General features: G+C 37.2%; 2 protein-coding genes across 2 annotated transcripts; both read right to left on the bottom strand.

The window, feature by feature from the left end:
- Nucleotides 1–8,340: 8,340 nt before the first annotated feature.
- LOC119996621 (putative serine/threonine-protein kinase) lies at nt 8,341–9,865 on the bottom strand. The gene has a single exon (XM_038843316.1). The coding sequence runs from the start codon at nt 9,713–9,715 to the stop codon at nt 8,558–8,560; it is 1,158 nt and encodes a 385-aa protein (XP_038699244.1). The 5' UTR covers nt 9,716–9,865; the 3' UTR covers nt 8,341–8,557.
- Nucleotides 9,866–10,010: 145 nt separating this feature from the next.
- LOC119996620 (histone-lysine N-methyltransferase ASHH1) lies at nt 10,011–17,816 on the bottom strand. Its single transcript, XM_038843315.1, has 9 exons — nt 17,659–17,816; nt 17,065–17,221; nt 16,451–16,537; nt 15,863–15,947; nt 15,692–15,785; nt 15,367–15,565; nt 12,735–12,769; nt 10,816–11,281; nt 10,011–10,745 (listed from the first exon to the last, which is right to left on the bottom strand). Exons 1-9 carry the CDS (start codon nt 17,736–17,738, stop codon nt 10,473–10,475), a joined length of 1,476 nt encoding a protein of 491 aa, XP_038699243.1. The 5' UTR covers nt 17,739–17,816; the 3' UTR covers nt 10,011–10,472.
- Between the last annotated feature and the right edge of the window lie 6,765 nt (nt 17,817–24,581).

Below are 24,581 nucleotides of genomic sequence, written 5' to 3'. Positions count from 1 at the left end.
AAAGTAGAATATATATAAACAATTTCTTTGTTTTTTTCTTGTGTTTATTTTCTTTTAAATAATTAAACATTTAATTTAAAATTTTACTATATGGACCTAGAATCCTAATTTAATTAAATTTTAAATTTTAAAGTATATTGATGTCTCAACACGTGCCAAATCTAATTTGTATTGATGTTTTTCAAGTACTTATTTATATTTTCATGTACATATTATATAAAAAATTTAAATTTAACTCAACATATGTTATTGGAGAAATTTTTGATGAATTTTAAGTTAAATCACATTTAACATATTTACATATTTTATAAAAATGTACGTATAAAATTAATAGTTTGTAAATATATATTTTTTCATAACGACTAAATAAAATATTTTGTCCCAACAATACCTCTAATTTCATTTTCTTCTTTGAGTATTTTTCTACTTAATTTCGCCCCTCAACAATCTTAAGGTACGATTTTCATCATTTACATAAATTTGAGGCTGGAAAAAAAAATCCAATTTGGCATATCGGAAAGTGTCAATGAACATTAAAAAAAAAGTGAATGATATATATATATATCTCTAACTATACAAATATGACATTATTTGTTCCTTGATATCATATTGGACACAATGCGAAATAAATGCTCAAAATCGAAGCAAGAGAGGAATTTCTAGTGAAACCAATCAATGCATGTATAGTCAAGGGAGTGAGAACCAAATTGCGCAAGGAGTGCAATATAGGTTTTTTTGGCGAATTGAAGGGTTGAATTTAAAAATCCAGAAGGAGAATAAGGTGAGTAAGATGATGGAAGATGAAATCAGATCAGCTGTCAGGATAAGAGAGTCAGGCAGCCGTTCAGGAATAGTAACCTACTGCGTTAAGTCGTTAAGAGTAGATGACATTTTTTTTGGATACTAGGACTCCGTCAAATTTTAAATAGCTAAATAGGACTCACTTTCATTTTTTTACAAAGATGGTATTTGACGATGTTCTCAACAACGTCATTGAAAAAAAAAATACACTAAAGACCCTGGTTAAAACAACGTCATTGACTTAAAATTAAAAAAAACAATATTGACGCTGTTGGCAAGGAGATTTAAATTTATAGACAAGGGGGGAGAGAGGAGAGCAAGCTATGAGCCGATTTTGATTCGACATGATGCTGCTCGGGGTGTCCCTTATTGCAATCGACTTGAAATCTCGATTCGAACTCGTCAAACTGCATCTTCTCCCCTGTTATTGAATCTCGCAAACTACCTTGTTTTGGTTGATATTTGATTGTTTACAAGTTGTTTTTCTCAATTTGTATTGCGGGTTTCTTTGATCTGGCTTTGGAATCACATGATTCGTGATAAAGGAGGTAGATCAAAAACACTGTCCAAAGATCTATGGAGTGCAAGTTTGTCTTGCTGGGAAGTTCACTCAAGAACATGGTTTTTCTTAAAAAATTAATTATTATTTAAGAAAATTGAGTGACACTGTCTCACACACAGTATCATTGTGTTTTATAAAAATTTAAGGACAATGACGCTGTGTTTGCAACAGCATCAAATACCATTTTGGTAAAAAAATGAAAGTGAGTCCTATTTAGGTATTTAAAATTTGGCAGAGTCCTAGTACAGAAAAAAACTCAGTAGATGGGATGTCTGTCGTAGTGTATGAAGAAAAAAATATCAGAAATCAATTTACCAAATAATGTATGTCTTGTGACAATATTTTTTTCCAGCTGTCATATGCCTAAAAATTGTGCTTGAGAATATTCTAATGGAATATTCCAACAGTTTAGAAGAGGGTTAATACCACTTTTGCACACCGAAAGATAGTCAGTGTTTCAATTTGCACATTATTGTTTAAAATGTTTCAATTTGGTCACCCAATGATAAAATTATTTCAACTTGGTCTCTCTGGCATATTTTCTCACTATGGGGCAATCAAACTGCACATGTGGCACGTTAACTGTCTAAATATTGATTGCCACATGTGCAGTTTGATTACCCCAAAATGAAAAAATCTGCCCGAGAAACATTTTATCATTGAGTGACCAAATTGATGCATTTTACACAACGGTGTGTAAATTAAAACACTGACTATCTTTCAGTGTGTAAAAGTTGTATTAACCTGTTTAGAAGATTTCACAGCATATTCTAGTAGTCTACAATATTCTAACGCCATATTCTAACGATCAAAATTTTAAACATCACCTTCCAATGGTCACATACTTTTTCAATAAAAAGAGCAATTGTAAAATATTACTTTCAAAATATGAAGAGAGAAAAATATTGGTATTGTGATGCAGAACCATATACCATAGATCGCCTATTTTTTAAGGTCATTTGCTCTAATAAGAAATATGACAAGGGTTTTGTTTATTACAAAACAGTAACATAACACATGCCTGAATGATTTTGCAGAACTTGACAAATTAATTATTTCATATCTAACATTTATAAATTTAAGAAAATCCTGAACAAAAAATTATGTACCCAACATCTACACTTAAATGAAAACAGGGAAGAATATAAATAATAGATCTAAAGCTTTTTAAGCTTTAAATTGCGAAAAAAAAAGATCTAGAGAGAGAGACGAGAAGAAAGAAAAGAATAAGACGAAGAAAGAGAGAGAAGGAGGAGGAAGAATAAGAAAAAGAAGAAGAAAGAGAAAAAGAGAAGAAAGAGACCAAGAAGAAAGAGAGAGACGAACAAGAAAAAGAAAAGAAAAGAAAGAGAATAAAGAGGTTAAAAGTAGAAAGGTAAATGATCATTTTATGGGTACTTTTATATCTATGTGTTTTTTCGTTGGACCTAGATGTCCAAAAATACACTAATAGATACCGGCTTGATATTTTCCATTAATTTAGTTTATTATCTAACCCGATAACCAAAAAATCAGAATTATCTAACCCAAACCCCGGCCTTATTAACTACTTAACGAGCGGGGTATGGCCCAATCCGATAAAAATAGTTTTGGGCTAGCTCGATAAGCTCTGGGTCGGGCCAAGTCTCAGGTTTAAGCACTCGGTGGACATCTCCTCATAAGGCCATAGTTATACAATTAGACTTAGTCGGATATAGGGGTGTACACCGGGTCATGAAACCCGGTCCGACCCGGACCTTATCGGGTCAGCCCGATAAGGTATTTATCGGACCGGGCCAAACCCGGCCCGGACCTTAGTTAACAGGTCTGGGTACTGGGTTTGGATTTTTTGACCCGATAACCCGAAAACCAATTAAAATAGAATTTTATTTTAAAATAAAGAATAAAAAGAAAATAAACGTTATTTCATTAAAACGAAATTGTTCTTTAGGGTTCTTTGACGCTAAACGAAATTCTTCTTCGTGACGACTGCCTCACTCTGTCTCATCATCGAGACCTCACTCTGTCCTCACCTCCGGCCTCTCCCCCTCTACGCCAGCCTTAGTCGTGGGTTTTCTACTCTGTTTGAAGAGTGTACCCCCCTGCGCCAGCCTCACTTCCTCGTCTCCGCCAGTTGAAGAAGGTGTTTTTCGGTTCAAATCTGAAATCTCAAGTAAGGTTAGTAATTATGTTCGTGTTATTCATTCTCATTTGATTCAGGACTTTTGGTTCTTATGTTCCGATTGTTTTCTAAATTTAGTGTGCTTTCTGGGTTTTTTGAGCAAAGCCCTTCAAATGAAGCAAATATCATTCTGTACAATAATCGCATTGAAATCACCTTGTTTTATCCTGTACTAGGAGTTGGATATGTTTCAGTAAAATTGTGTATGATTATTGATTAGAAATTTAGATGGGTTGGGTTACTTTGTTGTGCTTCTGATATGGAGTTTGATTGTATTTAGGTGCTTGCATTCAAAAAGAATGTGTTTACTGTCTAGGTGTGTGGTTGTTCGGATTTACAACTTGTAGGAGTTGTTTTCATTAGAATCTAAGTGCATCTAATAGAACTGAGATCAAATAATCTCAGGTCCTCTTGTTTGAACTTCTGAATTTTTTTAGGGTGTTGAACTTTGAAAATTTGAAACCTAATTTATTATTATTTGTTCTTAAGAAAGTAAAATTTGCATTATATTTTTTTGATACATTGTAGCACACAGTTTGAGACTGTTGTACTAATTTATTATTATAGTGTGATTATTTGTTATTCTAGTGTGATTATTTGTTCTAGTAGTTTTGAATCTGTAGACTTGTTGTAGTAATTTTGAATCAAGCACATCAATATTTGTTCTATTTTGTCCGATAATTTGTTGGGCATGCGATAGTAGTAAAATTTGCATTATATTTTTCTTTTAAATACTCTTAAGAACTAATTGTGTTTTTCATGATGTTAATGCAGATGGTTAGAACTAAAAGAAAGACTATGGGTCCTCCACCACCGATAGTAGTACCTCCTCCTATGGAAGAAGTAGAAGAAGTAAACAATTCACATTCTTCTGAAGAGTTACACCTCCGAGTCATCAAACTAGTGGTGCATCTTCAACAACACAAAACCTAAAAAAAGAAAGGAAAGATCAGAAGCGTGGGCGGATTATGATAGAATAGTGATTGAAGGGCGGGACCTACAAGCAAAGTGCAAGCATTGTGGTGCAAAGTACATGGCTGATCCAAACAAACATGGAACGATGAATTTGAAGATGCATGTCAAGAAGTGCAAAGCCTTACAGTCTCAAAAAGGTCCAATGGACAACTACACCATATCTCATGATGGTGATAGTACAAGCAACGAAATGAGGCTTCACAAATTTGATGCAAATATGATTCGTGCCGCTCTCATTGAGTGGATTATTTGTGAAGAGCTACCATTCAGAATTGTTGAAAGTCAGAAATTCAAGGAGTTTTGTAAGGTTATGGAGCCACGATGTGGTACTGTCACGTATCACAGTTGCCAGACACATCTTCAAGATATATAATGCTCAGAAGGAGAAGTTGAAAGAGGCTTTGAAAGGTTCCATTGGCCGAGTAAGTCTTACCACAGATATGTGGACTTCTTTAAATAATTCAAGCTACATGTGCATAACAGCGCACTTTATTGACAAAAGTTGGAAGTTGCACAAGAGGATCATTAGCTTTTGTATGGTTGAGGACCACAAGGGTGAGGGCATTGGGAAACAACTTGAGAAGGTTACTAAAGAGTGGGGGATAGAAAAGATTATGTGCATTACTATTGATAATGCTTCTGCCAATGAAGGTGCGGTGGAATGGATGAAAAAATATGGGTGTAAGCATGTGTTGGGTGGGAATTATTTACATGTACGATGTTTCGCTCATATATTGAATATCATCGTGAAATTTGGATTACAAAAGTGTATTATTTCAGTTGAAAGAATCAGAAATGCGGCGAAATATGTGAGATCGTCTCCTAAGAGGCTTTCCAAGTTCTTGGAGTGTACGAAAGAAGTTGGAGTTACTTGTACTAAATCTTTGTGCCTTGATGTGGCTACAAGATGGAAGTCTACTTATTTGATGTTGGAGGTTGCCGTGGAGTATGAGCTTGTGTTTGACCGCTTACATGATGAAGATTTGGGTTATCGAAACTCTTTCCCAAGTGATAATGTTGTTGGTTCTCCACCCTTTAATGATTGGATGACTGCTCGCAAGATAATCCCTTTCTTGAAACCTTTTTATGATGCCACTACAGCACTATCGGGGAGTTCTTATGTCACTATCAATAGTTATTTTTTTCAGTTCCAAGCAATTCGAGATCACTTGAAAAGTGCTCAAATTGACAGCTACAAAGTGATTTCAGAGATAGCGGGAGAGATGCTGGTTAAATATGAACAATATTTTGGAAACATTTTAAAGGTGAATATGTTAGTTTATGTTGCGTTGGTGCTTGATCCAAGGAGTAAGTTGGATATTTTCAAACGTTTTTTACAGATAGCGTTTGATGAGAAAACTAGTAACGAATTGTTTGAGGGGACAAAAAAATTATTGAAAGACTTATATGAGGAATATCATTCAATTTTAGGAGTTTCTCGATCACAATCACGTGTTTCACAAGTATCTGGAAGAAATGACACAAGTTCGTCGTCTACTACATCAAGCACGCGGGTTTCAAACGCGTGGGATGTAGTTGGTGACCGCACAGAGTATGTCACTTCTCTTTCTAAATCTGAGTTAGATAAGTACCTGGCTGATGAATGCGAGATACCACTGGATGATTTTGATTTATTGAATTTTTGGAAAGTTATGGAAGGCAGATTTTTGATTCTTGCATCAATTGCACGTGATATTTTTTCTATCCCTGCTTCCACTGTTGCGTCGGAATCTGCTTTCAGCACGGGTGGTCGTGTGATAATTGCCCGACGTAGTTCTTTGCTGCCAAGAACTGTTGAGGCATTGTTATGCACACAGAGTTGGATTAAAAATGCCATTACGATCGATGCCGATGAGATGATTCTGGATGACGAAGAAGCTCAAGAAGTGGAGAGGGCTGCTGAAGAAGGTACACATACCATTGATTCCTTTGAATTTCTTAAGTTAATGTACCTTATAAGCTTTAGATTGTTTGTTCTTAACCAAATCTTCTGAATATTGAACCTTGTTTTAGAATTGGATGGTGGAGCTGGACAGGATGGAGGGCCTGGACCTATTGTTGTACGGAAAACTTAATTGAAGACATGGTATATTGGTATGTGAGAATTAGAGAATTACAAATATTATGGTGTATTCTGTATAGTAGTTTTTGATTGCCTGGACATGGTATATTACATGGACCTAACTATTTTATGATTTTTCATTTATATTGAATATTGTATAGTTGCATCATGGAAAGTTGGAACACATGGATCATAAAGAAGCAAGGATGAAGAATGTTGGTGCCAAAGCTTTGTACTAAGGAAGTTTATGTTTTTTTTTTGTTGAATGGCTGAATGTGTTAGACTTTTAATGTATTTTTTTTTTGTTTTAATGGCTGAATGTTTTAAACTCTTAAGTTTTAATGGTTTGCTGCATATTGAATCATTGATATTGATATTGTACTGATGTATTCTTGAATCATCAACATGCATTCTCAGATTGGCTTGCTGGTTTGGTTTAAAACATTCAGTCCTGCAGCTTTGTTGAACACTTGAATGGATTGGGATTTGAATATTTGATGTTCATTACAGATTTGCTTACATTCAGTCCTGCAACTTTGTTTTGTTATCTCTCTAAATGCCTATATTAATCTCTTGAGAGGAAATACACGAGCAATGTAGTTTTCTATATTTTTTTTCTTTTCTTTTACTTAGGATTTATAGTGCTATATAATTTTTGATGGGGTTCTGAGAAATTGTTGTATGAGCATTGGCTTGAACAACCTTTAGTGTTTTGTGATTGTTGGGGTGAGGTGCCCTTACACTTAGGTTGCATTTAGTCATTTTCTTGGTGTGGAAGGATGACACAGATGGACTTGTGGTACCACTGTTAGTATTTTGCTATTTGCAATTACCATTTGGGGCTATGTGTAATTGTGTATGGAATAATTGTGATGAACTGATGAGGCTTTGAATAGATTTGAATATTTGATGTTCACTAGCTTTTTATAATTATGCATTTATGAATTATATGTATGGTTGTCCACTATCCAGGTTATTTCTATTGGCAATATTGCAGATTTGCTTTAGTCTTTGTTTCTTTGATAGCTTAAGCATTAATCAATACATCATAATATGTGTTGGGCTGGGCCTACCTCTTAAATCAATCCGGGTCACCGGGTGACCCGATAACCCGACCCGATAATTTTAACAGGGTTCCTCCCCTCCAAAAAATACCGGGTCGGATCAGACCCGGTCCGATAACCCGAAACCCGGTCCAATATTCACCCCTCGTCGGATATGATGAATATTGGGCAGTGGCCCATGATCGTGAAGAGGTATCCATTGCTCCCATTGGAATTGCTTAACACTTAATAAGTTAATATTAGTTTTTGGCATTACTATCAATGGCCCCGTTTGGAGGAGTATTTTTTGTAGCATTTATACTACTTGCTAGTATAAATGCTATTGCCTTACCAAACGGGTTTTTTTGGCACGTAATTCGAGACATTTTTACTCAGCATTTTATGCTACTTTTGACATGCTACTTGTATGAAGCATTTTAGTAGCATTTCACCGTTAAAAGTCAATATTATCCCCATTAATTTTTTTATTCCATTTATACCCTCACTTCATGTGTTATTATAAATTAATTAATAAATAAATAAATTTATTGATATTATAAAATATTTATCATTTAATATATACTACTCAGCAAAAATGTTACCAGCAAAAATCAACCAAACACCACACAACATTCGAGCAGCATTTCTGCTACTAAAATTCTCTAACATTTCTGCTACCACCATTTCTACTAGTATATCTGCTATTTTCAAAATGCCTTACCAAACTAGGCCAATATATAAATCAAATACTACACAATTTGTTACCATTAGAGATGCTCATAGGCTGTGGTGTTCTGAAAGAGTGAACCGATCAAAACACCCCAAGAATACACACGAATCTAATACATACGGTTTGCCTCAATAAATAACCAAACTTGGGCTATTTACAAATGACAACCTTTCGCTACCCTATTTTGAACAAAACAATGACCCACTTCTTCTCCCTTGAACCATCACACTTCCTCAACATTTGCAGAAATGTCAAGTTTCACGTACCAATTTTGGTTCAACAAATCGACGACCTCCCTTATGGTTGGTCGATCCCTGGAGATATCACTAGTACACCTGCAAGCAATCCTAAAATACTCCTTTACCTTAATCTCATCCAATTCTTCTCTCTGCACATTAGGATCAACCATCTTCATTTCTTCTCCTTCTTCCACCATTTTCCTAGCCCAATGTGCCAACCCGACTTCTTTATCCTTGAGCACCATCGGCCAATGGGGGCTCTTACCAGTCGCAATTTCGATCATCAGAATCCCAAAACTGTATACATCGGCCTTCACCGTTGCCATCGTCGCACCATCCTTGTACTCCGGGGGCATGTAACCCATTGTACCAGCCACTTGCGTCGATACATGAGAATGTGAGCCATCGATCCATCTAGCGAGCCCAAAATCAGCGATATGGGCCTCGAACCCCTTATCTAGCAACACATTGCTGGCCTTTATATCCCTGTGGATGATTGGGGTGTCCAGCCCATGTAAATAAGCAAGCCCATTAGCGATGTCTCTCACTACACTCATCCTCGTCTCCCAAGTTAACGGCACTGGCTTTTCCAACTGTTCCGACCCGGCCACGTCAGCACTCTCGTGTATCCATTGGTATAGACTTCCTCTCTCTAGGAACTCGTAAATAAGGACCCTATCTTGACCCGAAATGCAGTACCCGAGAATCTTGACGATGTTCGGGTGCCGGAGCTTACCGAGGGTTTCCATCTCGGCGCGAAACTCGCGGAACCCTTGAAAGGCGTCCCGGTCAAGCTTCTTGATTGCGACGGTGAGTCCGCAAGAGAGCGTGGCCTTGTATACAAGACCAAAGCTGCCGTCGCCGATGATCAGATCAGCTGAGAAGTTCTTGGTCACGATCTTCAGCTCCTCCATGGAGATGAGGCGCACGGACGGGTCGAAGGACTGGCTCTCGCCGATAGAGATGGAGAGCTCGGGCTCCTGAACTGCCAGGGTCCGGGGCCTTTTCCGGGTTCGTCGAATAGGGTGGGTGGGTATTTTGGTGGATCTGCAGAGAAGAATAATGATAGAGACGATGGAAATTATAACGAAGAAGCTTGCGGCGGACGCAAGAACAGCTTGCAGACTTCCAGCCATGCCCATGGAGATGGAGAGTTCTAGAGAGGGAAAACGAGTTGGAGAGAGCAAGAATGATGGTTGCCGCCATGAAAAGGCGTGAGGGGTGTTTTTCAAGGGAAATTAGAGAAAGTCGTCGACAGAGTCAACGAGATGGTGGATGAAGTTTCAGTGGAGTGGGTGTGACGTGAGGGTATGAATCGTTTACCGTTCGTTTCATCGCACGGCTCACAATTTGTCAAAAGAAAATTCTCTACATTTTTGTCAGTCCAAAGAGTAGTTTAACTTTAAACTTCATTATCACGTACACGGTAAGAAAATGTAATGTAAACGGTAATAATATTTCCGTTCCCAGGTCCGCACAGATTTGTTCCCCTGAGCGATTTCCAGAAGACGCGTTATTTGTGCGTGAAAAATTGGACATTTACTTATACACCACAGGCCAATCCAAATTACACGTCTTAACAAAAACAATGTCTTTGTAATGCAAGAATGAAGAATTAAAAAACCATAAATTTGTAATGCAGAGCTGTTGAATGGTTGAAAATGGAGACACAAATGAGAACGCGCGCCGCAAAGGACGAACCAAACAGTGCGTTAGATTCCACCGCGGGGGACCCACACGGCATTGCCAACATAGAGTCAGATACTTGCACCATATTCTACTTCAATGGAAGTTGGACTGTAATGATTGACCAGTCAATCAGAATTCCATGACGATCCAACCCTTCTTATTGCAATTTCAATTGATTGTTCCTGCACTTGAAAATTAACCATGCCATGTCTACAATTCCAGGTACTTCATTTCATTACCTGCTTCTCCTCCGTCGGGAGGATTCACCGGTTGGCGTGGCTTCCGAGGAGTGCATACGACATTTCTGATAATTGATGAGTGAAGATCAAATTCTGCCTTCAGTTTCAGACAGCAAGCTTCAATCCACTTCTCAGCTACACTGGTAGCTACGCTGTCTTGGCTGTCTCTCTCATGCTCCTCAATGGCTGGACGGATTTCATTGTACAAGGAAGCAAGCTCGGAGGTGGCATCGTTCTTCGTTTCCTGCAAGGTTTACCAACTGTGACCACAGACTTCATGAAAAGGTCAATTAGCATAAATAAGCAGTTCATACCTCATATCTTAAAACTTCTTCCCGAGCTTCTTTCAGCGCTAAGAGTTCAGCGAACTTTTTTGCATCAACTTGCTTTTGTGCCAGATGTTTTGCCTTTCCATTAGTATGGTGCAGTGGTCTTTTCTTTGGTAAGGGCCGTGATATGTGATAATTCCTGCAAGCACTATTGCTTCGGATACGAGATATCATTGCATTGTTATGTGACAGGTCCTGTTGAGTATCCTGGGAATACAATTTTATCTCTGCAGGTGCTTCAGTTTTCACAGTAGTTACACCTTCCATTGGAGCTGCATCAAATGACTGAAAAACAAGACCTGTAGAATCCAACTGATGCTCCAATCCCGAACTAACATTCATTAATTTCGGAATATTGTATTCAAAATTTGAGGCGTCAACAGTTTTAAGGAGCTTGGATGAAGGCTCGTCTTCTGCAGAATCATACAGTGGGATTTTTTCAACTGAATACCTGAAATAAAAAAGATGCACATTAAGCTAACCATAAAACAACTTTCATAATGAATAAGATAATACTAGAAGAGTAGCCGAAAAAACAAAAGTCCAGAATAACTATGCAAATATAATAGTGCATTCTCACTTTCATGTACTATTATTCGATTTTTCTCGACGCCCTCCCAGTGAAAAATGGAAGAACTTGTGTCCAGACTCCAGAGTAACAATTAACAAAGAAAGAAAACAAAAACATCACGATTCTAATAATAAGAAAAAACATTTCCAACTATTCCGTCAAACCCTCATAATGGATGTAACATTTAGTCAATTCATTTCATAAAAACCAGAAAGAAGCTGATGCTATATAATATAACAATATTTTATTTGAAGCTAAGAAGTAAATTGCAAAAGGGCAAGCAAAGTCGACCAAGAGAATACTTCATCATCAGATTCCATCACAAAATGGCCCATCAAAGAAAATTTTAGCAGGATTCTTTATTTTAAGTGCAAATTGAATAATATTAGTTGAATATCCCATAAGGTGAAATATCGTGAATCAGCCGGTAACATGAGAACACCAGATTATGCAGATTGCAGATGACAAAAAGAAGAAAGCCCAGATATCACAGGATTCTAGGTTTATAATTTATTTAACAAACTATAAACTCTTTTCTAAATAGTTCACATGTCAAACAAAAGACTAATACCAGGGATTCTTTCAAGTTTTCTCCAATCCTTCAATTCGAACACATCCTAAGAAAAAGAAATCCCCACTCCACCAGTTCATGTCACAGTCATTCAGAAAGTCATGACAAATTTGAGGAATTAACTACAGCTGACCTTAAGCTTCTGCCTATATTCCAAAGGCCACGTAATATCAAGTAGCTGGCTAATCCATTAACTCTGCCACTATACCAGACCAGGTCAAGATAACATTCTTCAAACCATAGAGGAATACGGAATAGCTATATTTACATTCAAGTATATCCCTAATACTTTATAATCCCTCCAACCCATATCTATTTTAATGTTTGACTTGTCACAAATTTAAAAGGATACAAATTATATGATCTCCCCCATATTATTAAGAATCTTTCTTCATAAAGACACCAAGTAAAACAAAGTAACAATCTTCTCCACAACTATCTACAGTTTCAAATTATTTTTTTTTCCAGAAAGTGTTATAAGAAATTAATTATTTATTTTGAGAAATATGGGAAAACATGAAGACACCATGGACAAGAACGAGAAGTAAAGAGACATGTTTGGAGTTAGAGAGAGAGAGCAGAGAATTCATTTATTTTTTAATAGATTGACTTCCCTCATAGATACTGGCATATCACAAGAAGAGTGACAGTAAAAAATGAACACCGGCAATAAAAAGTGCATAAGGTATGACACTGTAATATTTAAGGATGCCAAAAGCCATGAGGTAATGTGACTGCATCATAGAGTACAAGCTAGCGTACCTATCGTCATCATCCTCCCACAGATAAGTATCCTCCTAAAAGAGAAGTTGCAAAACATGGCAGAAAATAATAGACAATCAGAACAACATCAATCAGAAAGGATTAACTTCCATGAACAAAATATAAAATATCCAGAAAAAGAAGGTATGTCAAAAGAAAAACAAATCATATAAAAATAAATGACAAAAGCTATAATGGGGAATTGCAATACGTAAGGCATAAGCAGCGTCCAGTAATTGAGTAATCATGAAGGGGTTGATAAACAAATTATGAAATCACAAAAAATAGTTAATTCCTTGTTATCTTCAAGGAATTGCAGTCCAGTCTTGCTTTCCTTATTAAGTCTTGTGTATTCTCATCAGATATCTTCAGCTCATAACCAATTTATACTTCCTTATATTTTTTTATACATAAATTATTGATTAAAAACAGGCAACCAAGGCAGGCTTTACAATTGCAAACAACATTAGACATGAGATCAATCAAATAAGCAAGCAAATTTTCCTCCACAACCAATTATACCAATTACAAAAATAATTTGACCAATTATTCTTGACCACTTTGATGTTAGTTTATCTGCTCTCAAAAGCCCTATTTTGAACAGAAGTAACATCCTCAAGCCCTCTAGCATAAATTACAAGCCTCTTATTTCCTCCTCAACCTTTCTGGTATTCCTATTCATTGTAAAGCTACTCCCCAAGCCAATTGAAGCATAAGATGATCAACATTCTCCCCTCTCATCTTGCATAAGAGACATCGGTTTGCCAATTGGAACCACCTATTATCTTCAGACTTTCTACAGTTAAGAATCTAACCCATTCGGTTGCCTCCACAACTGAAGCTGGAAGTCGTAAACAGTTTCTAGGTCAAGAGATAAAAGAAAGAAATAGAAAGGAGACTACTACAGTATCATTCTAGTAATTTTGAAGCTGGTTCTCCTGTCAGTTCTCAGGCTCCAAAAAAACTTGTCCTTGAGTGAAATTAAATGTTCCCCATGCTCTTACCACACTTCCTTTCTTTCTCATCTAAGCATGAAGTGAAAGAATGACTCTTAACCATGGAGCAATTCGCATTCAAGAAAATTTGCACAGAGTTTCATCATAATTGCTTTGATCAATTGTGCAAGAATATATCTTCAATTCTTCACATTATCAACCATCTACAAATGTATCGACATCATAAAGACTTCTGTCAAAAGTTTTCCCAACATTTCATCATAATATGATTTCTTTGTCTCACTTTTCTTTCTATAGAGCCTTCCACCATACTTCCTCGTCAGATTACCAGCAATTTTGTCATCAAATGCAGCACCAACAGAAGAATCATTTACCTCATCAAGCGTGGAGGAAATTTCAGCAGTTGTAGACTAATTCTGTTACAACTTTTATAAAATACTTGTCGTGACTGGTGATAAATAAAGTTTTGACAAAGTACATGACGAAAAACAAAATTCTCAGGATACTTAATGATAGCATAGTGGATAATTGAAATCGATGAAGAATCTTCTTCAAAGTCCTAATCCTTGAGACCAAGGCTTGCAGTCCACTTGAGTATCTCCAGATGGGCTCTACCTTTTTCATATTGTCATAAAAAGTTCCCAAGCACAAGTGCACAACTCAAGATAAATCTTCTATAACATGGTGGCATGATGACCATTTCTATGTACTGATTCTTTTTCGTCCTCTGCAATCCTACCATGTCCAACCATCATTCATAAACAAAAAAGACCCAATCAGTTCATGGTCTTTCAGTTCCAGTTTTGATAAAGCAAACTACTAACATTCTATCCATTCGGTGATATCACAGGATTCAGTTCAAAAAATCTACTCCAATTACCAAACTCTTGGATAGGGTTTCAGAGTCCCAGAAAAGCACTTTCCTTGGCCTAGGGGTAAAGTTGTTTGACAGCATCCTAGAGGTCACAGGTTCAAAGCACAAACACAACCTTTTTCACAATGCTAAGATAAGGTTGCCTGTTTGCCAAGAGGATCAACTTGGACAGTAAGATTCCACTGTGAGATTAAGAAAAACAGGAAAGGGACCACTGTACAAATGCCCTTCCTCAACGTCACCTCCACAATGGGAGGCTTGTGCACAGGAATAGTTTAACCTTTTAGCCTAAAGTATTATTCTCATGAATAATTCATGGATTCATATGTTCTTGCTGAGCCATAAATAGCATTGATTAGCCACTGTTCCAAGATTTTGCTTTTCTAGTTGAAAATCCTAACTTATTCATCAGAATCCTAACTACAGATGTTGTTTATTAGTAACCCTATGAAATAGGGTAGAAGTCCCTTTACCCTCACTTTCAGAAGTAGCATACTTGTTCTATTACACAGGACATGCTTTTGACATAAAAAGAATAGCCCTACCTATTATATAGGATTACTATCATCATGATAGTATCATGCCAGTAAATACAAACAAATGAAGCAACATCCACACAAGCTTCAAAAATAAAAAAGAAGCGCCACGAAAATGGTTTTAACACACAAATTAGCAGCAATAGCCTTCAAAATAATCAATATTAATTCATGGCTTAAGTTGGTCATGCAGAGTTTGTATAAAGGACATTTTTTGTATCATTCATCTTCAGGATTTATTTTTGGTATCATTTTTCATAGTTTACCTGAAACCCACGAGACCTTGCCCCAAGAAATCCAGAACAACTAACTGCACCACAAAGGCATCGAACCTTTGCACCGCCATACCATTCAAAATTATAGTCATATGCCAGTTCAGTTCCAGTAGTTATGTCTTGCTTTGCAAATATTCCAACTCTTATTTCCCCTAAAACATTCCACTTCCTTGTCTCACAGTTTGGTTGGCTGCAAACTTAAAGAAAGAATTTCATCACTTTCAGCACAGATAAAAAGCAGTAAATGGAGTACATTAAGCCATTGAAAACTAAGTATCATTTTTTTTCCTTCACTGTCCTTACTCAAGTGGCTCACCATGAATGATTTATAAACCGGGCGAGGCTTCCTTTTCTGGTGGCATCAATGGATTCATTGGAATTGAGTGAAATGATAAATGCGTCCTTGAGACCTACATTCAGTGATATAGAAAAATAAACCTACTACCTTGTTGTATGTACAAATATATCTCACACATTAATAGTGAACCTTCATTTTCATAAGCTTGAGATCTTCGCTTTGCTTCTTTCCATGATATTACTTCTCCACAGTATTCAATAACAAACTGTCCAGCCTGAAATACATGTAGAAAAAATATGTGTTATCTTCTTGAGGACAACTATCCAGCCTGCAATAAAAATCTGTCCAATCTTACTCAAGATTGGCAGCTAAACAAACAACTCCTTCACATCCATGATAAAAAAATTTGAGCATTTGAATTAGAAGGCTGCATCAAGTTCTTGAGGAACTGGCGTACTAGTGTAAATTTAAATAATTACACTTAAAGTAATGTATTTCCAATTGTCAACAGACATACAATAAATGCAGAACTGTCTTGTTATGGTCCACAAACCAAGAATAGTCTTATCTAATCTTGGGCTCATATTGTCCTTGGATATCAACCTGACTTGGCAACTAAATAATACAACACTTGGTCACCACTTTATAAATCTAATCAATTCCATTTACCCTTGTATGTGAGCCTTCTTACCAAGAGTATTTTACAATAGCAGAAAATCTATTCAACTAATAAATGTTACATGGATAATCTCCATATAAAATATATCATAGCATTACCTTTATATTCTCATCAGCTAATAGACCCCACCCACGGCCTTCGGTTCTCACCAGCTTTGTTTTGGCATATTCACATCTCTGAAACCTCTGTTCACAGTTTGGATCAATGAAAATATAACATATTAGTCTCAATTAGCTAACCTCCAAAGTTTTTCAAACTTTACTTTTAATGCATAGCACAATCCTGCCCACGTATGTGAGGCCAAGGAAAATATACCATGATGAAATTCATTAAATCCAAACAAAAAACACACTAGAAAAGGCTGGTGCTTGTTGTTGGTGTGTTTCAAATGTGAGGGCGTCATCAATAAAGTGGATTTCATGCTTACCTTTCTTTTCAATTAAGAAAAAATACATTCAGTGCATATACAAAGAGTGAAGAAAGTGCATTAAATAAGGAAAGAAGATAACAACTTTCATCCGAAATTGACAGTTGCAGCAACATATCAACAGTCTTTCATGATCAATTGGTAGAAACTTGGGAAATTTGTGGACAGGACGCAGGGCAAATGTTCATTAAGCAGAAAAGAACAAAGGACGAACAATATGGAGTTAGAAAAGGTCTGCATGATGAGCCCTAGTTCACATCAGTACATACATGTACATAAATTCACCTGATTCTTGCAATGGACACCACAGCGACAATACCCAGGAGTGCATTCTGTGCTTGTTAAAACATTCAAGCACCTCTCCCCACATGGACTGTCAGAATCATTGGGATTATATTTGCATTCACAGATGACAATATCTTCATCCTTCTGCTTCTTGTGTCTACAATAACAATCAAAAGCACTTAATAGCACTCCCCACATTCCTCAAAACGAGACAGAGATTATAGGAAATAGGGTCAAACACAAATTTTTTGCGTATTTTTAATCCATTTCCTAGACAAATTAGCTGAACTAATTACTAACTTGATCAGAAATTTCAGACTAATTAAGTGTCTCGTCAAATTGACAGTGGCGTACTTCCTTCCCCAAATTCAGAAACTAGGGTTTTTCACAACGCCACAGAAAGAAACAAACTTGAACGATAGATTCTTACTTGCTTTCAACCCCCGTCGATTACAGGATCGAATTGACCATCCCAATCCCATACCCTCAATCAAAAGTTATTTAGGAAACCCATGATTTTTCAATCCGTAAGCAGTACTGAATTCGATACTTGGTAAATGTAATAATCAAGAAAAAGAATACGAGAAATCTGACCTTCGATGCAAGAACTCATTCTGAAAGATGTGTTCATACTGCGGCAATGCCTCACTGTGTTGATCCTTTGAGCTAAACATTCTGCTCGATTCGTTGATTCTCACCCCAATGAAATATGGGGTATATTATAAATTATTCCAACCCTGGTCACTACTCACTAGGGTAATCACCATACTTTGCAGTTTATTAATGGTTGTTACGAGAAATTCATTAATGTTTTACGGTTTTACCATATGATAGAAGGACACGTAATAAATTCATTGTTACCAGCAGTTTATTTTGGATTTGGGCTCAGCAATTCTCTAACACCATGTTTGGTTAGTCGTGGGAATGAAAAAGATAATGAAAATAGGAACGAGAATTAGAACGAGAATAAGAATAGGAATTCCAATCATTCTGATATCTGGTTGGTGAAGAAATTGTGACAGGATCATTGCTGAATAGAAACGTGAAAAATTGAGAAAATACTATATTGTCTCTTAAACGGATTATACTTTAATGATAACTTTGTATTATATTTAGGAGGACAACACGGTTATTTCATATTGGGCCAACAAGAAGAGGACAACACAGTTATCTAATTGTTTTATATTTTACAAATAATTATTTTTTAAAATTTTAAATACTATAACTCATTAAAGATTATATTTTACAAATTATTGCCACGTATATTTACAGTAAAAATGCCTATCAATTTCTGGGTTAGACCTCATTAGGCTGATGCGGAAAACATACCCAAGTTAAGGGATAAAATTGTAATTACATTGCAAAAGCAATTCCCATTCCTGCCGGAATACAAAGTTCCTTAGGTAGATGCAGGAACTCCAATTCCGGATGGGAATGGAATTCGCGGTCCCATTCCGATGTAAAAAGCATAACCAAACGCATGAATTTGTTTTGGAACGGAATTGAGCATTCCAATTCCGGCCGGAATGGTGTAACCAAACATGACATAAAACTAGTACAATCCCTCTGATAAAAACACGATACATAGGCTCAATCACCGGTTTATATATAGCTTCGCTTTTAACGACTCTGAAATTTGTAATTCGATAAATGAATCTCTCTTTCAATACCTTATGAAATATTTTTTTCTACCGATTCCATATAACCGCAAGCATTAGCGTGCCCTTCTTAAACAAAATATATCAAAAATTTAAGGGTCTAACGAGCTTAATATTTGAAATCGAACAAATTAATCGAGAATTACATAAGCAAGGCTTTCTTTTCTTTTGGTCGGGGAAAGAATCCCGAGGTTGAGGACCATGTCAAGGTTGGCGTTTGAGTTTAGCAAATAAACAGATCATCAAACTTATATTCCATATAAATCTAAACAGAGCCAACAAACCCTAAACAATTAAATAACTGAACATGTTTTGACAGCATAATTTGGCTCTATTAGTAAAAACCCTCCAATATAAGACCACTCCTCTTCCTTATAAATATCACACCTTTCATTGAAGATCAACATGCACCAAAAATCCGCGTTCGAGTAACTCGTTAACCATAAAATATTCACCTCTCCTATCAGTTCGAGTTTTTCTGTTTCACAAACCCTAATCGTTTTCTTGCCAACATGGATTCTCTAAGTCACATTTTGTTGCTTGTTACAATATTTTTGTCTCTCTCCTCAATGAACGTAAAGGCCGGAAGGAAAGCTCCGACCATCAAATTAGTGGAAGAGGTATGTTCCGGGAGCTTTGATATTTCCTCTATCTGCAAACAAACTCTTCTCTCCGATCCTCGAACATCAGCAACACACAATCTTCTTTCCCTTGCAAAGATTGGTCTGGAATTGGCAATAACCAATTCAACCGGCACTCGAGATCAGATTAAGGATATGCTGAAGAACAATCCCAACCCCGGAAAAATGAGGACGGCGTTGGAATCGTGCGCTAATGCATACGAAGGGATTGTCAGTTCGTTCGAGGGTGCGCTTAACGAGCTCAGTCAGGGGGAGATGCAGGGTGCAAACTATGATGCTTTCATTACTAGCGATGGTGCTGACTACTGTGACAAGGCCTTGGCTTTGGCTGGGGCTAAAGTGGATTCAATTTCCACCGCAAACCAAATCACCATAAATTTCAGTAAAATCGGATATTTAGTTACAGCTCCTCTTATGTAATGGCTCATACTCTTTATAGATTTATTTGTTGTATATTAATTTACAGTCATTTCAAAATTTTATATATATATATATATATTGTTGAATATGAACAACTGTGACAATGCTATCCGGTTGTCTGGATATGTTTAAAGTGATTATTATTATGTGTTTATTTGAATGTAAAATGTTCATATTATTTATATTTTGTTTTACTTTTACTCAAAATCTCTATATATCATAAATTTAGATAAAAATAATTTTTATATACTATTAGGCATGCCTTTAATGCATAATTTGTAGTGATAGTTAGGAACTCTTTTCCCTATTTTAATGTTTATGCAAATAGCCAATTTATTGGATATACTTCTTGAAATTTTAACTTTTCCTTCACTACAAACAAATAAATCATCTAATTACATACATCCCGTAAAAAGCAAATTTAGATCAACAAACTCGAAGCAAATAAATAACTAAAAAAATATCTGTGAGGAAACGTGAATGGACTCACTTGTCCAAACTTGATTATTATTGTAAGATACTATCCGTTGTTATTATAAAAGCATTGGCTTCTGCTGGGGTTGAAATTCGATCAATTTCTAAGGCAAATCAAGTCACCTTGAAAATATAATATGAGAATACAGTTTATATTTTCAAATTTAATCAATCAAAATCATGATATTACAAGGGTATATTCATTGATTTTACTAATCAATTCAATTAATTTTGATATTAAGGTCATCTTTCCTTCAACCCAAAATAAAGAATTATATTTTTCTATGCCTAATATTTAATTTTGATATTATGCTTTATGTGTCTTGTCCTCCTATTATTGGTAGACTGATAGCTAACAAATGAAAATGTATATATACCCATTTGAGACCCTTTATTTTTGTAGACGTAAGATGATGCGATACGGAAATACATATCGATTGGCTAGTTCACGACTAAACCAACATAACTTGGAATCCACCAAGAAAAATTGAGAAAAGCCGCAAAATAACGTAGATTTATTTTATTTCAAAGATTTAAAGATTATTTAACTTGACAGCTTACAGCTCTATAAATACTAAAATTATAAAACCCTAATAGACATGAAATGGCTAAAATATATTTTATGTCCTTGAACTATCAAGGTTTTCACGATTCTATCCTTAAACTTTGTACTCAGTCATTTTTATCCTTAAACTTTCAACTTTTTCCCGTTTCTATCCTGAGTCACATCTCGGGTGAGACTTTTGTCGGATTTTGCTGATGTGGCCTCCAGATTCCGACGAACTTATGCCTGGCGTACTGACCATGTCAAAAATTTTAAAAAAATTAATAGACTTTTAACACCTGTTGATCACTTGTCTAGAATATTGGAGGGGCGTGAAGAAGCGACCATTCCTATCAAAGAAACATTTCCAGATGAACAATTGTTTGCTATTCACTCTTCTACAACTCCTTGGTATGCTGATTTTGTAAATTATTTGGCCAAGGAGATCCTTCCTCCGGATTTATCTTACTCTCAAAGGAAAAGATTCCTCTATCTTGTTCGGTTTTATTATTGGGAGGAGCCTTTCTTATGGAAGCAATGTATGGATCAAATTATTCGTCGGTGTGTTCCGGAGGAAGAAATGATTAGTATCTTGAAGCATTGCCACTCATTTCCATGTGGTGGTCATTTTGGCGGTAACAAAACGACAGCTAAGGTCTTGCAATCCGGTTTTTATTGGCCTACTTTGTTTAAAGATGCCCACTCATTTGTTTCTGCTTGTGATGAATGTCAACGTACTGGGAATATTTCAAATCGAAATCAAATGCCTTTAACCAATATTCTCGAGGTGGAGCTTTTTGATGTGTGGGGCATAGATTTTATGGGGCCATTCCCTAATTCTTTGGGAAATTACTATATCCTTGTGGCGGTTGACTATGTTTCTAAATGGGTGGAGGCCATGGCATTACCCACCAATGATTCCAAAGGGGTGTTGAAGTTTTTGAAGAAGAATATTTTTACAAGATTTGGTACCCCGAGGGCGATTATTAGTGATGGGGGTACCCACTTTTGCAACCGGCAATTCAATTCCTTGCTTGCCAAATATGGCATTACTCACAAGGTAGCTACTCCGTACCATCCTCAGACAAGTGGCCAAGTGGAGATTTCTAATAGAGAGTTGAAGAAAATTCTTGAAAAAACGATCAATGCCTCAAGGAAGGATTGGTCTTTAAAGCTAGATGATGCTTTATGGGCTTACCGTACAGCTTTTAAAACTCCTATTGGCATGTCTCCCTTCCGCTTGGTATTTGGGAAAGCTTGTCATCTCCCGGTTGAATTGGAGCACAAAGCGTTTTGGGCTATTAAATTTCTGAATTTTGACATGGCTAGTGCGGGAGAACAACGGTTATTGCAATTGAATGAGCTTGATGAAATTCGCCTTGATGCTTATGAGAATGCAAAAATCTACAAGGAGCGGACCAAGAAATGGCATGATAGTCATATTGTTCGGAAGGAGTTCAAGGTGGGGCAACAAGTGCTGCTATTCAATTCAAGACTCCGTCTATTTCCGGGCAAGCTCAAATCGCGATGGTCCGGACCTTTTCTAGTTACCGCGGTGTTTCCTCATGGCGCCGTTGAGATAAAGCATGAAACAATGGGAACTTCATTCAAGGTGAATGGGCAGAGATTGAAGCCTTATTATGCAGCTGAATTTTCTGGAGGGAAAGTCACTCTTCCTCTTCAAAATCCACAACAATGAGCAAGCCATAGTCGGGCCATCGACTATAAACTAGGCGCTTGTTGGGAGGCAACCCAACCGGGGTACTTTCGTTCCCTAATTTCTTTTGCATTGCTTTATTTTCATGTACATATTTGTTTTGCTTGTTTTGAAAACTGCCTGGGTTGGATTGGAAGTGTTTTGGTGCAGGATATGCAAAAATTGTGAAAATATGGACAGAGACAAAGTCCGATCGATCGGAGCGGGTAAGTGAAAAAAGGACCCGTGGGAAAATCCGATCGATCGGACGCGCGGGCCAGGGTTTTTAAAGACCCCAGCCCGCGCTGCACCCTTCCCCTTTCATCTTTTTCTCTCTTTTCTCTCTTGTTCTCTCACCCGAACCCGAGACCAGCAACCATTTTCCATCATTTTCTTTCACATTTTCTTTCATTCCTTCATTTCTCTCACTTGGGTTCATCTCCCTCTCAGGTATGATGCTTTCACTCTTCCTTCGTATTTAAATTTTGAGATTGTGTGCTGCCATATGTTGATACTTCTTGATAATTGGAGATGTGGGGGAGGTTGGCTGTATGGATTGATTGAGCATGGATTCGAAATGTCTGAATGTTTTGTTTGCTCTAATTCCATCATTCTTTCTAGGATACAAGGGAAGCCATGACTATTTTGCACTTTGTTCTTTACTTGTATTCATTATGCACACAACGTGTTCGATGAAATGTCTCAACCATGTTTGAGTGCTTGCAATTATCACGTTCCAATTTTGATATGCTCTAGTGACCTGTATGAGTGTTTTCTTGCCAATTTGAACTGTTCTTCACTATTGCAATATGCCCGCGCTCAAGTTCTCATTTTCATGCCTAACGTGTTTAGTAAAATGTCTCACCCACTTTTCTTTGTTTGGAATTGCAAATTCACACACGTTTCTTTGTATGCGCACGTCCATTGCTCCATTATATACATATATATCATGTTGGGTCGTGCATTGAGGGATTTTGGTGTGTATTTGCCCATTATTGATTTTTTTTTTTTTTTTTGCGCAAAGTTTCTGATGCGCGTGGTATTGGGTGAGGTTATGTCTTCCATATTTGCAGTACGGGGTTTGTTTGAATGATGTTACTATTTTGAAATGAATGCCTGTGGGAACTTGAGCTTCCATATTTTTGCATTGTGCTCTCATATGTTTTCATATTTTGCAGAATGGGACGACGCAAGGCAGCTGAGGCGTCCGGTTCCACCATACCACCACCCTCCCCCAAGCGAGCGCGGGGCACTAAGAAGAAGACTGTGGCACCTCCGCGTCCGCGACCATCGGAGGATAACTTTGCTTCTGCCCGTATTGAGCCAGATTGGAGGATTGATATTGCTATCATGATGCAGCAGCTGAACTTGTGGGCCAGGAATTATTTACATCGCGCCCGGTTAGACTTCTTATGGGACTATGCTCCGGCCGCGATTGTTGTTTATCCCACCTTGATCCGGGCTTTTTTACCGTACTTTGTGCACAGTTGATTCCCGCGAGGGCGACGACGGTCCCGAGCATTACACTGTGAGAATACCCAAGGGTGACAGAGGAGCAGTTTCATATACATTCACTACTGCTGATATATGTGATGCTCTTGGTTATCCATCTTCTTATTCAGAGGATCTCCCAGTCGGCCCTCCGGTAGAGGTGGACCACACCACTATGTTCCACACATTGGTTCCTGATCCAGCTGTCCGACAAAAGAATAGACAAGCTGCCACGAGAGGCTTCATCCCCTCCCGCCTATGGGTTATTGACAGTATGGTGAAGAAAAATTTATGGCCTCATGGCCATAAATCTGAGAGGCGCGGACCAGCTTTGGAGTTGCTGTATTTCTTCCATCAGGAGTGCTGGTTTGATATTGGCTATTATTTTGTGCGCGCCATGCTGCAATGCACCACGGAGGTGCGTGAGGGGAAGAAGCTGCAGTTGTTCTTTCCCCGGTTGATCACTCGTTTGCTCAGCCATTTGGGCCACCAGCTACCAGCCACCGGCGATGATGCTCCTTTTCTTTCTGAGCTCTCCCCAGCCGACTGGAATCTGCGTACAGGTCATCTCCCTCCAGTTGTTGATCCGGCAG

This window comes from Tripterygium wilfordii, chromosome 4, assembly GCF_013401445.1.
Source record: "Tripterygium wilfordii isolate XIE 37 chromosome 4, ASM1340144v1, whole genome shotgun sequence".
In the NCBI taxonomy this organism is placed as follows: domain Eukaryota; kingdom Viridiplantae; phylum Streptophyta; class Magnoliopsida; order Celastrales; family Celastraceae; genus Tripterygium; species Tripterygium wilfordii.
This window is presented reverse-complemented; position numbering and strand designations above follow the sequence as displayed.

What these genes read in the sequence shown, in the direction of transcription:
- LOC119996621 (XM_038843316.1), bottom strand. Translation starts at nt 9,715, where the DNA reads ATGGGCATGGCTGGAAGTCTGCAAGCTGTTCTTGCGTCCGCCGCAAGC.
- LOC119996620 (XM_038843315.1), bottom strand. Translation starts at nt 17,738, where the DNA reads ATGTTTAGCTCAAAGGATCAACACAGTGAGGCATTGCCGCAGTATGAA. An exon ending in GTGTCCATTGCAAGAATCAG is followed by an intron (nt 16,538 to 17,064) that starts GTGAATTTATGT and finishes AACTGTGAACAG; the next exon opens with AGGTTTCAGAGATGTGAATA. An exon ending in CAAGGTCTCGTGGGTTTCAG is followed by an intron (nt 12,770 to 15,366) that starts GTAAACTATGAA and finishes CTTCTCTTTTAG; the next exon opens with GAGGATACTTATCTGTGGGA.